Raw genomic sequence first — 20,856 nt, 5'->3', positions numbered from 1 at the left:
GTTGAGACCTCTATACATCTGGACTGAACTATCTAGTTCACTTGCCAGGTTGTAAATTTTCTGTCCCAAAGACAACTTGAAAATAACTTTTTACCAAGCAAGTGGATTTTTTATTAGCTGAAGTACTAAATTTAAAAAAATTATTTTGATATGGAACACTACAGCTGTAAGACTTGCCAACAACTAATCTTCAAGGAAATGTGCATTTAAGAAAATAGTTAAATTACAAGAAACAAAAATCTGAATCCTGAAAACATGGATTTCAAATTATTGCAAATGACAATCTTATTCAAATACTGCTCTGTATTATATTCAAATAAACCAGAGAATTTAATAAATATCAGCATTTACCATCTAACATGGTACTATGGTTGAGACTAAAAGGGCTTTGCTGCCTGGGAAGTTTTGACATTCATCAATCTATATAAGCAGAAAACATCTGAACAAAAGTAAAGACACATACACACGTTTTCACTGAGAGCTGTATTTGAAGAACAGCCTATACTCCTCTAGATTTCAATTTCCAAATTTTCATATTTTTATTTATTCTGAAAGTCTAAGATATTAAGAATCAGTACATATGATTTTAAATTAAGACAGCACATGGTTAGAAAAAATGCTTGGAGAACATGTATTTTATTTCCTAAGACAATAAAACCACATACAAAAATCACTTCTGCTCACTCGCGCTGATCCCGTGTTGTCTGATCTTTGTGATTAAGCACCACCATAAAGCATGAAGCTCTGAGGGAAGGTGGCGGCAGAGCTCTCTCCTCAACCCCGGCCCGCCTTGGGGTTTCATTTCTCAGCTTCACTGGAAAGTTCAATCAATCCCTGGTTGGAGACCATATTGAAAATAGCCCACAGTTTGGAAGGGTCCTCACAGTTATGCTGGTGCTCCCAGTGAAGGAGGAGGTCCTCCTTCCGCCCCAGCACCTCTGCACAAAGGAGGCAGTTAAAGCCTGAATGGGACCACAAGAGGACCGTGTGGAGGCCGGGACATTCAGGGCCCTGGTGGGTTTCCCTCGGCTTGTTGGTTTCTGACTGGGGTCCTTCGTTTTCCATGAGCATTTCCATGCCGTTCTGATGATGAAGGTGGAGCTGCCTTTTCAGTCTCGGGCATGCGTGTGACTCCTCTTTGGAGGAATGAGGCTTCTCCGGCTTCCCTCTCTCAGGATGCCGTTTCCAGCTGGGGCTAGTGTGCTGCACCAGCTCTTCCTGAGTCCCATTGCTTCCTGGGAAGGTCCCCTCTTGCAGCCTGCCCTGAATTTCCTCTTCGTGAACATAGAGCAAATGAAACTTTATTTCCGCAAAAGACTGAGCAGTAATTTGACAACGGCCACATTTGATTTGTAATTTGACTTCGTCTGCCTGGTTTAGAAGGAAGTCTTCTTCCAGGTTGGACTTATTTTCCCTGAAAAGGACAAAAATAGTGTACCTAAGATTTCATGGAAAAACACAATTGGAACCTTCCCTCGCAGTTCTCAGCCTTCAGGGATCTAAAATATACACCGACAAGAAAGACAGGGGCTGGGGTAAACAGAGAGCACCTGAAAAGACAAAGGACCGCAGTAAACACCAGCTGTCACTCCTGCTTGTGGCCACACATTTCTCCAGCTACCAGGTTCATTTAGTAAGAGTCCTTCTCTTCATGCATCTGTCCCAGGCTAGCTAACTTGTCCTCGGTTACCACAGGGACAGGAGCAATCACGTGGAAGAGTCATGTAAGAGCGGGTGAAGGGTATGGCAGCACCTTTGGCTCTGTTGAAGGTAACAGTCTCACCCTACCCGCTGTGGCTCTCCCTAACCTTGAGCACCAAATGTAATTTGGACATTGTACCTAAAAATCAAAATCTAACTACAGGAAAACAAGGAAGAAGTGAGGTTTCATTGTTCATTAGTGAAAGGCACAGCGGTCTTAAAGGGGACAGAAATGTCTAAGAAAAATGAGAAACTATAGAAAAGCAAGGAGAAATAGGATAGGTAGCCCTTACTTTTATTGAACATGACAGAATGAGCCAAAGTTGAATAGAAGGTACTGAGAGCAATTGGGACAACTGAGGAAAAAAAGGGGCAGGGATTGCAGAGCCTGGAAAAGGTTTACTTCTCATGACGCTGAAGAGAGGTAATGCCATGAAACACTCTCAGTCGCCTCAGTGGAAACAGATACACACGACCCAAACTGAGCCGTTTTCCAGCTTCATGGCTGCTCTCACGCCTGCCTGCCAGGCTTCCAAATTACTTAGCCTATTTGTTTATAATGATGGCAGGGGCAGGCCATCTGGAGTGGCCACTGCCGTCACGCAGGCTGCAGCAAGGAGGTGCGAGGCGGTGGCAGGAGGGGCTGCAGGGGCAGCAGTGTGGTGGGGGGACCCCTGTGCCCCATGTCCCCAAGGCAGCTGACTGTGCTATCCCCATCCTTACATGGCCGGGCAGGACCTGCTCCCAGGCCTAGGGCCTCTGCTCTGGCCTCAACCCTGTTCCCTGCCACATCTCGGGAGCCAGCAAGCACCCGTCTGAAGGTGTAGCCAGGACTTGCGGGGTTGGCCTTGAGAGCATGGGGTTCACCTGTGTGGGGCTGGCCAGGGCCACCATGCCGCCTGCACCTCGCCTGCTGTTGCTGTGGGGAAAACGTGGAGGGGAGGTGGGCAGTCCCTGAAGCCCACTGTCCTGGGAGCTGCCACGATGGGGCCAGGGTGAGTCACCTGCCAGCAGGGGAAACAGCACAGTGGGGCAGGGAGGAGTGCGGAGCGAGTGGCCCTGAGGCGGAGCTGGGCCGGGGGCAGTGTCTCGCTCCAGGGAGCCAAGTGGGAGCTGGGGTTGAGCGGCAGCCCTGCCCCTTCCAGGCTGGCGGGGTGGGAGCTTCCCAGGTGCAACTGCAGCTGCCCAAGCCGCAGCTGTGACCCGGCACCCCTGTGCTCTTGGAAGCTGGGAGCAGGTGATAACCCTCCCGCCCTCCCAAGCGTCACTGTAGCCACCCTCCTGTGGCTGCAGATCCAGGCATCTCTGCACTCTCAGGGGTCTGGGAAGGCCCCTTTTCCCACACAGGCTCAGAAGTGCCTGCTCCTGCTGCCTGGCTTCTCTCTGCTGTCAGCAGCTGCTCCAATCTTAAAGCAAGGTTGGGGCTGAGCCTGGACACTGCTGTAACCTGGCTGGGTGTGCACACACTTGAGGCGGCACTGACATGCCAGCCCCTACCACCTCAGTCGGCTCCGGATTTTGGGTGCAATGAGCATGGGAGGGAGGCTGACGAGAGGGCACTGAGGATAGCTGGGTGCTGGCCTGCAGGTGCCCCTCAGCACTAACAGCCTAGGTGCCATAAACAGAAGCAGGAGGCAGAAAAGCTCCTGAGTGGAAAGGGGCAGGTCCCTGGTGAAGTCCCACCTTCAAGCCAGGGAAGCTTGGGGGCCAGGCTGTCAGTCATGTGGACCGGAGTGGGAACCTGTGGTGCTTTTCTGGGCCTGTCTGTGACCACCCATGGACCAACCGGCATGCACTTCCTCCCCTCTGAGGCCCATAAAAGCCCTGGACTTAGCCAGACTTGAAAAGACAATGGGATGACCGGCGGCAGAGAGCTACCCTCTCTGCTAAGAGCTGAATGCTCATCGGGACAACCTGAGTACAGAAAGGAAGTGCCCCCCTGCAGTTCAACTCTGAGCTGTTCTATTGCTCAATAAAGCTCCTCATCTTGCTCACCCTCCACTTGTCTGTGTACCTCATTCTTCCCGAATGCAGGATAAGAACTTGGGACCTGCCAAATGGTGGGGCTAAGAGAGCTGTAACACAAACAGGCTGAAACCACCCCTTGCTTACCACATTGTCGGTGAAGAGGAGAGAAAAACTGTATCCTTTTGGGAAGCTCAGACCTGGGAGCTCCCTGAGCCAGGGCCTTGACTCCCTCCTTGGGGCCCTGAGGTTACCGGGGTATCCAAGCTTCTGGGCAACACTGCGTTCCCGGTGCCAGCCATGGAAGCTGCTTGCGATATGCCTGGTCCAGCCATGGGCTTGCAGGGAGCTGGCACCTGGAGCCCCCTGCCCTGCAGCAGCAGCTGGTGTGCCTGCCTATGTGCAGTGGCCAGAACCCATGCTCGCTCACACACCCCTCACCATTCGGTGCCTGGCTCGCCCTTGGCAGGCATGTGATCTAGGCTGACAGCATGAGCCGAGTGCACTCTGCCAGGCCCAGTGGGTGGAATGAGCCTAGTGGGCCAGAGCAGAACTCAGGCTACGGCGCCACTGGCCACAGAGGTTTCCAGCTGGTGAAACGACACCCCAAGGATCCCTAACAAAAACACTAGGAATCAGTGCCTGCAAAAAGGAATGACACCAGAAAGAGCTAACCCGACCTGATAAGAAAAACAGGGCAAATGAAGACGGTGGGGTGTAGCCACCTTAAGGTAGGGTCAACGTGACAGACCCACCCACTCTGAGTCCCCACCAAGGGTCATGCCGCATTTTGGGGCAAATGATGCTGTTTAAAATGTTGCAAATTCTGTGAATGTGATTTTGGGAGAAATTACTTGTAAAGACCTCTGGAACTATATACAATAATTTACCAACTAGATTAGGGTAATGACAATCATGGATGATCAGAAACCAGAGAGAAACGAGATTCTTCTTCACAGAACTGAGAGGTACAGATAGCTGCTATATGAAATCTTAATCCAAGAGATGTTTTATAAACTCTTTCTGAATATGAAATCTTCCCCTCTTCCCCAAATCCAAACAGGCTGTCGTGCTGGGCTTCCATCCCATCAGTACTCACCTCTCCGACGATCCCTGTGCGCCTCGCACACTCGGGTCTCTGTTCTTTGGTATGTCTCCGGGCTGCTGTTCACTGGTTGCGGGCTCAGTGCTGATCACAACTCTATGCACTTCTTTCAGATGGCCAAAATAGACTCGGACGTGACCAAACACTTTTGCGCAAAACTCACAACACATGAGTTTCTTCAGACGGTTCTCGCCATGATGAAGTTTCATGTGTGTGCTCAGGCCGCCAGGACGTACGTAGGACTTGCGACAAATCCGACAGCTGTAAGGCCGTCTGTTGGTGTGTGTATTCATGTGGTCTCGAAGGTGCTGTTTGAACTGGAAGTGGTAGTTACAGATGTGACATCTGTGCCAAGGCTTCTTAATGCCAGAGAATCCATTTCTGAACACAGAGCTGGGCTTAGGGGAAGGGCTGTTGTCCTGCTTACAGCTGAGGTATTTAGGAGTGAGTGAATTATTTAACAAAACATCCTGACCTAGGCCCCCATGCATCTGGGATTGCAATGTAGTTGGAGAAGCCAGGGGAGCCAAGGTGGATATGGCCATGATAGGTTTGGGCATAATGCTACGATATTTCTTCATGGCCTCTGGCTTTTGGTCTCTGCATTCCTGGGGATCAGTTTTTACTCTTTCTTTACCATCTCTACATTTATTAATGATACATTTCCTCCTTCTTCCCGGAAATGCCAACATTTCATCTGGTACCTTCCGTTTTCTTCCTTTTCTCTTTGCTGCTCCACTGTTCAGTTTCGTGTTGTGGCTGAGATCAAATTTGGTGGGTGGACAAAAGGCACTTTCACAGAGACTCTGCTGTGACACTTGTGGAACAGGCATCTTGCTTGCCACTTTGGTGGCTGCACTAAAGCCTTCTGTGGTGGAAGGCATCTTATCACAGTCTGCCTTAGGTCCTGGTAAAGAATAACCTGTGATGTTAGTATCTGATTTGGTTTCATAAACCTCTGCTGCCTTCATTCTTGAGTAGGGTGGGATTGGCAGTTTCCCTCTGGGGACTGAAGAGATAAACTGAACTGCATTGCCAAGAATGGTTGCTGATAAACTGGTCATGGTTTCTGCAAGATCAACTTGTTGTTTAAGTTTTTCACTGGCAACAGCAGAAGGTTTACTAGATGTTTTCTTGCTTACAAAGTATGCTTTCCCCGAAAGACTTGTGAGGTCCTGCTTGGCAGGCTCCTCTGGTGTGGATGATGCTGAGGTGGGAGGAGGGTTCGGACTGCCATGGGTGTTGGTCACTGGTGGTCTCAAGTCCTCATGGTCACTTCCATTGGTCAGTGCAGCTGTGCCAATGCTGGCTGGGGCTTGCTCTAGTGATGGCACTTCCTCGAATGGACTGGGTTTGCAAAGGAGTTCAGGGTGGTGAGGTGGGGAAGGGGACATCTGAGGACACATTTGGGTTTGGGCAGGAGCTTTGCTAGAGCCACTCTTAGGAAAGATCAGGCGGGGTTTCTTTCTTGATCCTTTGCTATTTCTTGGGGGTTGATATCGAGGAATAGGAAGTTTCACATTTTCAGGTAGGGACATTCTGGGTTTCTGAATGGGCTGGGCTGAGGCAACATGTGGCAGAGCAACAAGAGAAAATGTCCCCTCCTGGCCAGCAACCTGCATCAGAGCATAGTTCTGGGGAGACATTCCCAGCGGCTTGGAATTGAAGGATCCCAGATTCACCTGATCAGAGAGTGATGGAGAATGACATGGCACCATTCTGGACGTTAGGACTTTGGGCACAATTTTGGGTGCAATGGTCCTAAACTGACTCTTATTCTGCAAACCCTTCTTACTCTGTATTGTTCCAGAAGGGATGTTTGATTCACCTGCAATGAAAAATAAAACATAAAGAGTTACTATATGTAACTGTCCTATTAATGAAACTTCAAACAACAAGCATCTTATTTATTCTGCCCAGAACAGATTCCTTGACCTATCTCCAACTCTTCTGGACAAACTCTTGTGTCCGTCAAGACCAGCTTGAAGATCACTTCCTGCCTACTTCCCAAAGGATCACTATATTCCTCTATGGCTCCCTAGCTCCTGATATGCAATTTACCATTTTCTGTAATAATTTATGTGTTTATGTGTATCTCTACTACTCAACACTGCTTGACAGTGAAGATTCCATCCTTCTCATCCATGTATTCCACAAGCCCATCCTCTGCATTTAACCTGTCCCCACTCATTTTCACAAGCAGGGGAAACCCTACCTTCTTTCCTAATCTCTTGAGATGCAAAGGCCCTCGTCTGGAATGTTGTGCTATGTATTTTCTTATTTTATATACACGTTCTGCTTTCCCAATTAAGCTTAAGCTTTGTGAGGGTAAAGCCTATATTCAATTCATCTTGATATTTCCCACTGTATCCTTTGTATGAAACAAGCGTTTTTTGTATCAAGCTCACTTTTCACTCAATTTCAGAATACACCATTTGACCCACTGGCCGTGCAATTTGCTTTGCACGGTGGACGAATTCCAGACTGAATGCTAGCTTTGTTGCTGTTTCCCCATGTGACTTGCGAATTTCTTCTCACACTTTTCAAACTGCTTATGTGTGCTTTTGCAATTAAATCACCAGTATGAAAAAAGCTGATGTGACACCTTTAAAAAATATGGAACAAAAACAAAAAGATACAAAGTGATAAGTGAAGACATAGAGACAACATGAAACATATGTGAATGGCACAAAAAGCACCTTCTAGGATACTAATAGGAAAAATTTAACTGATAGAATAACATTTCATTCTTTCTGGATTTATTAGCCTGACCTACCAGACCAATTACTCCTACCTTAAGAGAACAATAAAGGAAACATTTTGGTGCCTTGCTTCTGAAGACTGAATTATCTATTTTATTCTCTGAGGTCTCAAGGTCACAAGACCTGGGTGCAGAAAAATTTCTAATTTCTAAGTATCTCATATTTTTTTTTTTTTTTTTTTTGAGACGGAGTTTCGCTCTTGTTACCCAGGCTGGAGTGCAATGGCGCGATCTCGGCTCACCGCAACCTCCGCCTCCTGGGTTCAGGCAATTCTCCTGCCTCAGCCTCCTGAGTAGCTGGGATTACAGGCACGCGCCACCATGCCCAGCTAATTTTTTGTAGTTTTTAGTAGAGACGGGGTTTCACCGTGTTGACCAGGATGGTCTCGATCTCTTGACCTCGTGATCCACCCGCCTCGGCCTCCCTAAGTGCTGGGATTACAGGTGTGAGCCACCACGCCCGGCCAGTATCTCATATTAATCAAACTTCAATTCACATTTTCTAGGTACCTACATTATTCCAATTATTATTATTCCAAGGATTGGCTACTGCAAGCTCACAATCCTTTTTCTGAAATTTTTGGAGAAAGATACGGTTTGGAATTCACATTTTCAAATTTTGGAAAGTAGTAAGATGCATATACCAAATGTTACATAACTCCCAGCAGAATCAGCAAGGCACCCATAATTGAACCTGTTACCACTTCTGTAGCAAAATATGCAAATATTCACAAGCAAGACAAATGAAGATTTTAAAATTGTCTTATTTCAGTTCAAGTTTTTGCTTCCGAATGAGTTTGGTCCCCAACTTTTGATAAACTTCTGTTTTCAGAGTTTTTACATTTTAGAACTCGTGGTTAAGGGACTGAAGACTATCTGTTCAGAGGATACAAGGTAGGTAGCAGACAATCTAGTGAAACAGACAACTGAAATTGTAAAATTGGCCAGGCATGGTAGCCCACGCCTATAATCCTAGCACTTTGGGAGGCCGAGGTGGGTGGAACACTTGAGGCCAGGAGTTAGAAACCAGCCTGGCCAATGTGGTGAAACTCGGTCTCTACTAAAAAACGCAAAAAAATTAGAGGGGCATGGTGGTGGGTGCCTGCAATCCCAGCTACTCAGGAGGCTGAGGCAGGAGAATTCCTTGAACCCTGGAGGCAGAGGGTGCAGTGAACTGAGATTGTGCCACTGCACTCCAGCGTGAGCGACAGCCTAAGTGAGACTCCCTCTCAAAAAACAAAAAAGAAAACGTGAAATCAACCTTGATTTTAATGCCTATGGTGATTGAATTAACAATTTTAGCAGGAAGTTGATTCTTTCAGCAGAAATGACACCCCTCTAAATAAGCAACCTAGTAGAAATCAGTTGAAATTTATATTGACCAGTTTATTTTTAGAAAGTAATTATTGTTTTGCTAAGAAAAAGGGTGTTATAAAACATATTTCACAGGATAGCCTGCACTAGAATAAGAAGTACACAGACGAGTGCTATGGTCTGGAAAAATCAGACAAAGATAGTTACGTCATTTGTTGTTTTCCTTGTTAGTTTTGTTACCATGAATTGAGCTTATGAGTAAATTGAGTGGTAAATCACTTCACAATAGTCATCTATATGGATTGCTACTTCTTCCTACACAATCTTACTTTTTTAAGTTTTCTTTTCATAGCCTTTAAATTTAAATGTTTTTCATTCTAAACCTCAGCTTCTCATCTTTTTTTTTTTTTTTTGAAGTACCAAAATAAGTTGTAAATAAATACTTTAAATCAGGACAGATTTTGCAGAAGGCCTAAAATTTTTGATGGCTTTTGGTTACCTAGACACGTGGCTTATTAAATAATCACATTAACAGTAATAATGATCTTTGCATTTACACAACAGATCTGGGATGTTGAAGGGAGAGAAAATATTGAGTCATTTATCACTAGTTCTTCCTTCTAATTGAGCAGAAAAGATTTACTGCAAGATGAGCTACAACAAAGGCTTAGTAACACACTCTCTTGAAAGATTATGTGACAGTACCGCATCACAGCCTAAGACATATGACTCACTCATCTTCTCATATCTGTCCTGTGGCTCTTCAGCTCATTCAGAGTAAAGCCAAAATCCCTGCAATGGCTTAAAAGGCCTCAGGCTTAAAAAGGTTCCTGGGAGCCTCTCTGACCTATTTCCTCCACTTGCTCCACTCCAGCTGTGGTAGACTTTTTGCTGTTCTGGGCATGCACCTCTTGAGAGGATGCTCTTGGCTGGGAGGAGCCCTGGCAACTCCCACCACACGGGACAGTCTTCCCTCAATAAATCCCCAGTACTTGCTCCATCATTTCCTTCAAGGTATTACTAAAATGGCTTCTTCCCAAAGAGCTTCTTCTCTGATGACCTTATGTAAAACCATATCCCATTGTGAACTCCCTGCTCCCTCTTCCTGTTCAATTTTCTCTAGAACATATGCTCCATCTATGGCTGGGTGCAGTGGCTCACGCCTGTAATCCCAGCACTTTGGGAGGCTGAGGCAAGCAGATCACTTGACGTAAAAAGTTCTAGACAACATGGTGAAACCCTGTTTCTACTAAAAATATAAAAATTAGCTGGGCGTGGCAGCAGGCACCTGCAATCCCAACAACTCAGGAGGCTGAGGCAGGAGAATTGCTTGAACCTGAGAGGCAGAGGTTGCAGTGAGACGAGATCACACCACTGTACTCCAGCCTGGGTGACAGAGAGAGACTGCGTCTCCAATAAACAAACAAACAAACAAACAAACAAATATTACACATATGGTCCACCTTCCCTAGAATTCCTAGAGGACAGGGAGTTGGTCTATGTCTTCAAGGGCCTACAGTGTCCAGCACATGACAGAGATTTACTAAATATTTGTGGAATTTTTAAAAGTGGTAATAAAGTAATCAATGAGAAAAATAAATAATTCAGTGGTTGAGCCTTGGAAATTTTGTAAACAGTGGGGAAAAAAGACAATTTAAAAATGACCTTTAACATTGCAAAATTTTGAAAATTAAAAAAGAAAAAGAGGATATTTCTCTGAAACATTTTAAAATGTGATTTTATTTACTGCCAGAATAAGGAGCTAATCAACTAACCACCTGAGGAAATAACTAAAGACAATAGTAAATTATGCTGCTGGGGCATAAACTGAAATAGTCAAAGAAACCACAAGCTCTCCAGAAGAAACTGCTTTAAAGAAAACAGACACACAGACAGGAAGAGTAGGGGGATTAGAATGAAGACAGAGGAACAACAGAAAGGGAAAGCAAACCTCAGAGGCAGAGCATGTAACGTCAACACAAAGACAGAAATAACAGACAGCAGAAGATGGAGCTGAAGCAACAACAGCGGTCAAGGTTACCTCGACGTCTCTAAAGGCTTAAGTTAGGAAGGGGCTTCCTATTTTTTATGACCAAGTGTGAGAAAGCAACCTTTTGACAGTTAAGGTTTCCAGAAATGAAACCAGGTAACTTTATAGAGCCATACCAAATGGGAGTGAGCTAATTATGATATATTTGAAGTTAATGTGCTTCAACTGATCTTCAAACGTCTCTACATTATAGTGGAAATAAAATCACACAGGAAGAGCAAGGGCATTCAAAGGAAAAGGAGGCCACTGTGGTCTGGGAACAAAAGGACACTCCTGAGCTCTGTCCCGGCAGTGTGAGCAGTCTGGGCAACCTGAAGTGACAGAGACCCAGACGACAGGTATGATGTCTGCCAAACTGAGTCTGTGCTCCTCAAGGTCCCTGCAATTTAAAGAAGTGGATGCTGTGGTTCATGACCAACGAGCTAATCACAAAGAGTTTGTGGGGTAAAAAGATAAGGTCTTGTTGAGTAAATTTAACTTACTTATACTTGCCTGGATCTATCAGAAAGTACGTACAAGGGTGAGGGTCTCCATGAAGGTGGTGTTGAACCCAGTTTCTCAGAATCATTGAGGATAGGAAACAAAACCAATGTGTTAATAGAAATGCAAGGCAGGAGAAAGACAGTAAGGCCACAGAAACAGAAGGGAAAAAACCCTGGGAATTACTCAAATGTCCACCAACAGGGTGCTAATAAGATAATCTTCCAACCATACAATGTTATCCCATACAGTAATAAAAATGAAGAATGAATCAGGGTGGTCTGGAATACTCTCCAAGACAGGAGATGTACAGTATGCTATCACTTGGATTAACAAAAATGAGAAGATACACACACAAATATATCCTGTATATATGCAGAATATCTCTGAAATGAAACAAGAGATCAGGATTACGGTGGCCTTTGTTGGGTGGTGGGACCTGGGGGAACTAAGAATTCAGGAATGGGATAAGGCTCATTTCCTATTGAATACCCTCTGTGCCTGGCACACAGGAGGTGCTTAGAAATACCTGTTCAATGATTGAAAGGAAAATGAAAGCTTCCCTAGTTGAATCAGTTTTAAAAAGTATCTTTTGGGATATTCGTGAGGAGTATGTGTCTATGCATAAATGACTGTCTAGATATACATACAGAGAAAGGCTCATGTCTTTTATTTTCCTTGACTACTTAACGACAAGACTTGCTAAGCATCAGGGGAGTAACCTAGTAATCCGACAGGCAGTGCATGACTACCTGCCAAAGTTAAGTACTGAGAAGTATTAGAACTCATTACCTCCCAAAGACAAGTGGAGTTGTGAGAATTATTCCTCCAAACATTTGGCTCTTTAAGATAAAATAATTTGCAGTAAAGGTCAGTTATGCTAGAATAGCTCAGCTTTTTTTGTTTTTGTTTTAAGCAATCTGAACAATAGGAGTGCTTAGAGAAGCTGAAAATGCTATTAAGTTTTTAAAACTCTAACATACTAAGACAGTATGAATGCAGAAAGTCTTTCTTGGCAAGCTAGTTACACAACAGTGGCTTATTCCACCACACATTTACAAGGCCTTTCACAGATGGTGTGATCTAAAAACTCTCACCTGCACCCACTAAATTACAGATCTTACAGAACTGTGCACTAAATAATGAGAAGTAAAAATTTCCACTGACATTCAGAATTTCTGGAAATCCTGCAAAACTACCCATAACACAGTTAAAGAGACTCACAGGACTCTTGGGTACTAAACGTGGACTTTTATTAACTGAAGACATAAAAGGGTCGCTCAGTAAAATTAATTTTGTACAATTCTTCAACAGGAATACTTAATATTAGAACCTTAAATATGGGCTGTTTTTAATGTGTTAAGCATATTAAAATAATCATTTTGAAAAGTGACATTTACAGTTGGTGAGAAATTGATCTAACTGGGATTAAAGGGAAACTAGGAAGTGTTGAGTCCTTATTATGGTCTAGAATTGGTGCTAGGTCTTTTAATTAAATCCTCATCCAAACTCTGCTAGTAAGTATTACTGTTCCCCTTATACAGATTAAGAAAAATGAGGTTTGAGGAAGTTAAATAATCTGCCAGAGTCGACACAACCCAGATCTGTCCCATTACAATTTGAAGCAATGACCTTTTTCTTCATTCTTCCTTCAAGAGAGGGGGATTATATGTAAAGTTGTCCTAATTTATCACAAAATATAATACCATCTCTAAGATTTAAAGAAAAAAAAAACAAAGATAATTTGAAATAGAAATGGCTTGTCATATTCCAAAATTTCTTTTTTCTTTCTTTTTTTTTTTTTTGAGACAGTCTTTTTTTCTATTTTTAGTAGAGACGAGGTTTCACCATGTTGGCCAGGCTGGTCTCGAACTCCTGACCTCAGGTGATCCACCCGCCTCAGCCTCTCAAAGTGCTGGGATTACGGGCGTGAGCCACTGTGCCTGGTATAAAATTTCTATTACCATTAAATTATACTAATTCACAGAAAATTAATAGCCATTTGAAAGCCAAAGCATATTCTTTTTTTTTTTTTTTTTTTTTTTTGATGGGGTTTTTTTTTTTTTTTTTTTTTTTTTTTTTTTTTGAGACAGAGTTTCGCTCTTGTTACCCAGGCTGGAGTGCAATGGCACGATCTCAGCTCAACGCAACCTCCGCCTCCCGGGTTCAGGCAATTCTCCTGCCCCAGCCTCCTGAGTCGCTGGGATTACAGGCACGCGCCACCATGCTCAGCTAATTTTTTGTATTTTTAGTAGAGACGGGGTTTCACCATGTTGACCAGGATGGTCTCGATCTCTTGACCTCGTGATCCACCCGCCTTGGCCTCCCACAGTGCTGGGATTACAGGCTTGAGCCACTGAGCCCGGCCCCAAAGCATATTCTTATATTTGAATTTGCCATTTACTATCCATAAGGCTCTGACAAATCCAAAAATGCTGCTGGAAATTTGGAGAAGGTGCAGCGCGTGTCCTCCTCTTCCTTTATTGCCGTCAAAGGAATGGATCTGATGGATATCATTTACATGTCAGAGGCAGTGGGCGAAAGAATGAGGGATGAACAGCACTAGGTGCCAGTGTCTAACCCAGCTTTATTAAGCCATTTCACAATGCAGCTACCACAGATAGTATTAAGAGACAAGCGCATGAGACAATTCTCTAGATAGCTACAAACAGCTCACTTCCTGATTTCCATTGGCAGAAGCAAGGCCTGCTTTGTTGCTTCTGAATAAAGTTGTTCCCCCTCGTCTGGTCGCTGGTTTGGGCAAAGTTCCATTATTCCATCTGCTGGGGCCCACAGGCCTACTGCTAAGAGTGCAGGAAGGAGCAGGCAGAGAAAGACAGGCGTGTCCCTGCTCCTGAAATAGGCCCCCTGGATCCAGGCTCAGGAGGAAAGTTCTGCCAAACCTTGGTCACTACAGAGCCAAAGATTTTAGGTGTTGTTTTGGTTTTAATTTTATTAAACTGAAAAACTCTATTTTCAATTTTATTTGTTGGTATCCTTGTTTTCCCTGCCACTTGGCTTTCAAATAATAAATTCCAGTTGGGGATTCAAACTGTTTCCCAAGATGGTCTCTAGTTAAAATAAATATGGTAAAACCCTGGAGAGGTCTGGGATAAAAGCAATGTCTCATAACACAAGGGAGTGCAACTTAATTTTGTTGAAAAACCTATAAACACCTTTAGCCATTGCCCACCCTCTCCCCAAGCCACTGTCCAGGGTATGCAGCAGCAGTCAGAGTCAACAAGAATTTATTGAGCGTTGACTATAGAGCATGCACTGTAAAACGTGCCGGCAATAGGCACAAGTGTTCTTTTGTTTCTGAGGACTCAGAATGCCAAGTGCAGTTCTAGTCCATGTATCTGCAGTACTGAGACCTCCTAGAGTCATCATGTCTCAGACCTAAATTTCAGGAAACTGGAGACAATGCAAAGGAAACAAGCACATTCCTAACAGGAGATCTTGCATCCTGAGTCTGGTTTAGTCCACTCTCCTTGACATACTTCTGTTCTGCTCAATTACTGCTCTTAGCTAACTCCCCTCTCCCTCCACAACACCACCAGTGACATGTAGACAACTTCCACTCAGCACAGGCCTTTGAGATGTGTCTTGTCAAACAGCGCATCCATCACCTTGCTTAGCAGGGAAGGAAATTCTCATTTTCTGAGGAGCTGAGCTTCTTTATCAATACTGTTTCTTTAATATTATTTCAACAATAAGTAGATTTTATGGGTTCGGTACTGTGTAAAATATTTAACACGCATTATCTCAGTCTCCACAAAAACCTGCATTAGGAACCACTGTTGGATCTGTCTGTTTTTGAGATAGGGTCTTACGTCCCTCAGGCTGGAGTGTAGTGGTGCGATCACAGCTCACTGCAGCCTCGAGCTACCAGGCTCAGGTGATCCTCCCACATTAGCCTCCCAAGTAGGTGGGACTATAGGCATACACCAACATGCTGGGCTAAGTTTTGTATTTTTTGTATACTGTTTTGCCATGTTGTTCAGGCTGGTCTCGAACTGCTGGGCTTAAGTGATCTACCTGCCTCAGCCTCCCAAAGTGCTGTGATTACAAGCATGAGCCACCATACCTGGCCAAGTCTGTTTTACAAAGATTTCTAAGCTGGTAAGTAACAGTGCTGGAACTCAAACCCTAGTCCATTTTATTCCAAGGGCTCTTTCCCACCTCTGCATGCTGACTGCAAGCTATTACGTGTGGTCACGGCCGGCATCTGATCTTCAGTAGAAAGATTGTGTGTTTTGGGGTTGAGGCAGATTTGGTTTCAACTCCTAGCTCTGTCATGTACCTTTGGCTTTGGCACTTCACTCTCTGTGCCTAAATGTTAGGATCTATGAAATGGGCACAATATCTGCCTACAAAGGTCCCTGTCAGGATTAAATGATAAAAATACCCACAACGGTGCCGGCAGTTCTTGCTACGTTAGATGTTCAGCAGATATACTAGTTTTCCACTTTCTCTTGATAAAGAGTATTAGGTTGTTAACATTTATTTTTGATGGGAAAAAAGGGCACAAATCTTGAATGCTCAGTATATGGAAGTAGTTCTGAATCCTTAAAGTAGTGTTTCTATTTTGAGAGGTAAATAAAGGAAAGAGAAAAGAAATGGCTATTACTTGTGCTGGGCCTCAAAAGATAATTCCCCAAAAGGAAGGCCTCAGATGCAAAAAACTCTCTCTGCCCTTCTGTCTCTGGCCCTTCGTTGTCCTACGAGACTCCATAAAATCTAGAATCCCTCTTCCCCAAGGTGAGTCATAGAAACCAGAACCACTTTCCCCCAAAGCCAGCCATAAAACCTAAAATTATTACTCTAACCCTGCCCATAAAGAAATGATCTGACCTACTTGTTTGATTGCAGGTCATTGGGCCCCCATTCCTGAGAGGCCCTGCCTCATACCCAGAAAGAAGGATGGTGCACAGAGGTCAAACACAATCCCAAACGCACAAGCCTCGCTGGGTTTCCTCGCCCGCTCCATTAGCATTAGATCACACCCCTTTTGGCCAATTATATTTATCCACAGCTCTCCCTTTTTGTTGAACCTCAGTATGAAAATGGGCAGTTTCCTATCTTTGGGTCTGCATTGTGAAGGCTCGTGTCATGTATCACAAGTGATTCAATGTGTGTATGCCTTTTCTCTAATTAATCTGCTGATTATCAGCTCGTTATCAGTGAACCTTCAGGGGCAAAGAGGAGGTTTTCCTTCGCCTCTACGCTTGTAATAATGAAACCGTAGTTTAAATCTGTGCCTCTCTCCCGACACCCACTGTGGTGGCTCAGTCCCTCCTAACATCTGACCCAATCCGTCTTGCCAGGCTCTCTGATGCCCTGTCCACATTCTACTCCCACTTGGCTTTCTGTAAATGTTTGTATCCCAATTGACAAAGTGCTAATTGGATTAACAATTCAATGTGAATAGGGTTAACATACCTGCATTTTAAAGAGCCATTTTACGGAGACACTCCTTCCCACTTTTGTTTATACCTAGTAAGTAGTGAGGCCAATTGTTGCTCTTAAACCTAGCAGGGAAGAAAGCAATTATGCTAGTAGCTGTTCGGAAAGTGGGGTGTGTACAGATCTCAGTGGCCCTGTGATGGGGGATGGAGCCTAGAGTGGGGATAGGGACACTTGCCTTGTAGACTATAGTATTTTGCCAAATAAATCATTGTAAGTTTTAAGACAGCTTGAGTACAGAAAGAAAAGTTAGGTACCGAAAGAGGAACTGTAGCCCCTAAAATGGACTAAATGAGATATATGAATATAGTTGTCCCTTAGCATCTGTAAGGGATTGGTTCCTCCGCAGCACAGTGATCTCCTTCAGACACTCAAATCCATAGGTGCTCAAATCCCTGATGTAAAATGGCATAGTGTTTGCATATAACCTATGCATACCACCTCTTATATACCCCAAATCATCTCTAGACTGCTTATAATACCCAGTACAATGTAAATACTATGTAAATAGTTATTTTATTGTATCGTTTAGGGAATAGTGACACGGGGGAAAAAAGCCTATAGATGTTCAGTACAGATGCAATTAAAAATTTTTTTTTTTCAATCTGTGGTTAGTTGAATCCATGGATGCAGAACCCAGAGATGCAGAACCCAGAATGCAACGGGCTGACCATATCATGCCACAGAGGAAACAAGCATTCTTTATGAAAGCATTTAAAAGCCAGTTACCTAGAATATTAATGGTAATTTAAAAAAAAACACAATGTGGTTGGTAAACTGAAGTAACTAATTATTCTTTCAGGGCCATATAATTCATGTCCCAAGTAAAAAGTACATTTAAAAAGGTTTACCACTTAATATATATTTTAATGATTCTCAATTTCAACAAATTTCTTCTTCATTCTAATTATGAAGCTTTTATTAGTTCTTTCTGGAAGGAACTATTATTGATTTGGAATGCTTCTGATAAAAAATGGTGGAAAGCCATATGAAATATTTTTGTTTTAATACATTTAGAAAGATAAAATTGCTTACTTTTTGGCAAAAATAATTTGTAGCATGCATAAGATTTTATTCATTATTACAAAACATTCAAGCCAGTATCTTGACTCAAATCTAAGAATGACTGAGGAGCATAAGAAGCTAACTAAGAGCCATTGACCTTCCAAAGACACTGAGCAAGATAAACACAAACTTCTGAAATGCTTTGTTAACCCTGTTCTCTCAATATTCTTTTTGTTATTATCACTCTAATTGTTAATATTCAGCTGAGCCACACAGTTGAAATTTAGACCTTGATAACGGAACTCTAACATGGTAAAAAGCAGCAGATCATTTCATTTGACCTCCCGTCACCATCACAAATACCTGTGTACACTGTCCTTCCAGGATATTCTGACATTTGCCGAGTCAGCTGTTTCTCAATGGAGCTGGTGAACATGAAAACATCTGCAAATGAGCTTTAACGAGCCACACAGATATATCATGGCAAGAAATCTTCCACCAACAAATTAAAAATAGGCCCTTCTTCTTTTTAAATTTTTCTTTTTCTTTTGAGACAGGGTCTCGCTCTGTCACCCAGGCTTGAGTACAACGGTATGATCGATCACAGCTTACCCTGTAAACTCCTGGGCTCAAGTGATCCTCCTGTCTCAGCCTCCTAAGACGCTGGGATGACAGGTGCATACCACCCTATGTGGCTAGTTTTTAAACATTGTTTTGTAGAGTTGAAGTCTCACTATGTTGCCCAGGCTGGTCTCGAATGCCTGGGCTCAAGTGGTCTTCCTACCTCAGTTCTCTAAGTGTTCGAATTATAAGCGTGAGCCATTGCGCCCAGCCTACTTTTATTTTTCAATAGCAGAACAGTTATGTATCTGGGATGACTAATGAGATGACAGTGAAGAAAATCTTTTCCTCAGTGGGATAAACAGAAAGATAAGGTTTCAACATCAGAATGTGCAGTCAGTTGGAACAATTAAACTAGGACACATGCAAAAGGCTGGAATTTTCTTAACTTTGGTCAAAACATTACGATTATGAAACTAAAGTGGTAGAAATCTCAATGTTTCAACAACAGTATAGCTAAACACAGGGAACCAAAATTACAAAAGTATTTTTTATACTGTAATTTCAAAGGTAAGTTCACTTTATCTAAAAGAGGTATTTTTGAGGAATGTACAAACTACATTTTAAAAAATGAATTGTTTCACTGTTTTATATTACAGTTTTACAGATGCTTTATCATCACTGCTGATTTATCTTTAACTCAAAGTGATTTATAACTTTTTTTGCTGCACATTTTTCTATACCTCAGCTTTTATGTCACATAGCTCATGATTTCTAAGTACAAATGCACAAGGTTGGACAGCCATGGATCTCTAAGAAGTTAAGAATTCCCTTGTTATGTGGATAATTATTCCCTAACGTTTCTGCTGGTAAGTCTTGACTGTTCCTCATTTCTATAATGAAAGCTGTGGTGACTACTTTGGATTCCTTTGCCTTTGAATTCTGCCATCCTTCTTCTCCATGAATATGTTGACTGTCTTTTAGTGATGACTACGAAAGCTGGCTGAAGGGAGTATCTATCTACTCTCATCCACAGATGAGGAGTATGTCAGGGTTAATTCTCCCATCTCCCTGGAGACGAAGTGATGACACAGCTCACTGCATCTCCTTGCTTCGAGGCGATGCATGCTTGTGAGTGGTCTCCTTAGGTAGATCTTCCCATTCCAGGGCCAGCCTCATGGCTAACCATCCACACTCACTCCGCTCATATCGCAGGTTCACCCCCTTGCTGTCTTCCTACAGAACCTTGCCCAGCTGGCCCCACCTTGTGCTCTCCACGTCTACCGCCTGCTATTTGGTGCTGGAGAGATCCAACCATTGTAAACACTGGACAATGTTCTAAGTTTAAAGTTTCTAGTTCAAAACTGATTCCGCAGTCTATTTACTTGTCCCTAAGAGACTCTCTTCTGTCCCTCACTGGGGTGGCCCAGGTTCCCCCTGCTCTTCTGAGGCACTCTCCCTCTGCCCCACCTCTGCCCTTTCCCCAGGGCCATCTTTGTCTTGCCAATGATTTTTGACATTATCTTCATGGAAAAAAGAGAGGCTATCATGTGGGAGCTCATTTACTATCCCTTCTATTTCTAAACTCTCTTTTTATCTTTGATTATGCCACATAAATTTATAAAAACCTTTTCTGTGGTGGGGGCAAGGAAGAGAAGTACTATCACTCTAAATATACCATGCTCAAGTCCTGACAAAAAGGTGCATCTGAAAATAAGGAAATGGAGTATTCCCAACCCTGCTCTGGACACTACCTTTCCTTCCACGCCTCTCGTGCCTTGGGGATTCTGCCCCACTGGTGAGCTCCCCTAGCTCTCAGGGAGCTGGCCTGTGACCATCCTGTCTCAAAGGAGCTGCTCAGCACCATGCGATTGCTTGCTGTTTTCTTGTTCTGTTTCTGTCTCCTCCCTAAAATGCAGGCTCCAAAAGAGCAGGGGCTTGTTTTGCTACTGGCAGGGCCTCAGTCTCCAGATCAGCAGCTGGCAGTTGTGCAACGTATTTTTTACTGAAGGAGCAAACTATTAATTCTCAACCACATTAACACGCCTTCCTTCAGCTATGCTACTGCTGAACACAAAAACAGAAAAACAACAGCAACAAGAAAGAGTCGTTAGGCCCTATCTCCTTCCTTTTCTTCCTGAGACAATCTATGGCAGATGTGTAGATATACACCGCCTCTACTCATCCATTTCTATTCTTCGTGAAGTTCTATTTTGAAGAATTACAATGCCCCTCAGAAGTCAGACTGAATGCTTAATCTACTGTCTCAGGTCCTCCACCAACTCTTGGTATTAACACCTCCAGTCTACAGATATGGAGATATGGAAAAGCATTCCTGGCAAGGTCACAAAGCAGATATTGAGAGGTGGATTTTAACAGGTCTGTCTGGCACCAAAGCTCCCTCCATTCCAACACACTGAACCTAACTAAGTTGTTTATCAATTTATC

The 20,856-nt window shown here is 43.6% G+C and overlaps 1 protein-coding gene across 14 annotated transcripts in view; it reads right to left on the bottom strand.

The window, feature by feature from the left end:
- Window positions 1-468: 468 nt before the first annotated feature.
- ZNF438 (zinc finger protein 438) overlaps window positions 469-20,856 on the bottom strand; it is a 123,127-nt gene continuing 102,739 nt past the window's right edge. For 11 of the 14 annotated variants that reach the window (XM_037740938.1, XM_037740939.1, XM_037740937.1 and 8 more), the window contains 2 exons: window positions 4,766-6,599; window positions 469-1,414 (listed from right to left, as the gene is read on the bottom strand). In XM_037740938.1, the coding sequence (XP_037596866.1) occupies window positions 799-1,414; window positions 4,766-6,599 (2,450 nt within the window). In that variant the 3' untranslated portion in view covers window positions 469-798. Of the gene's footprint in view, window positions 1,415-4,765; window positions 6,600-13,780; window positions 13,880-16,818; window positions 16,908-20,856 lie in introns of all 14 variants that reach the window. The other 3 variants (XM_037740942.1, XM_037740943.1, XM_017535427.2) reach the window with 2 other exon arrangements.

This window comes from Cebus imitator, unplaced genomic scaffold (assembly GCF_001604975.1).
Source record: "Cebus imitator isolate Cc_AM_T3 unplaced genomic scaffold, Cebus_imitator-1.0 Scaffold92, whole genome shotgun sequence".
NCBI classification, from domain to species: domain Eukaryota; kingdom Metazoa; phylum Chordata; class Mammalia; order Primates; family Cebidae; genus Cebus; species Cebus imitator.
Note: the sequence above shows the minus strand (reverse complement) of the source record. Positions and strands in the feature narration are given on the sequence as shown.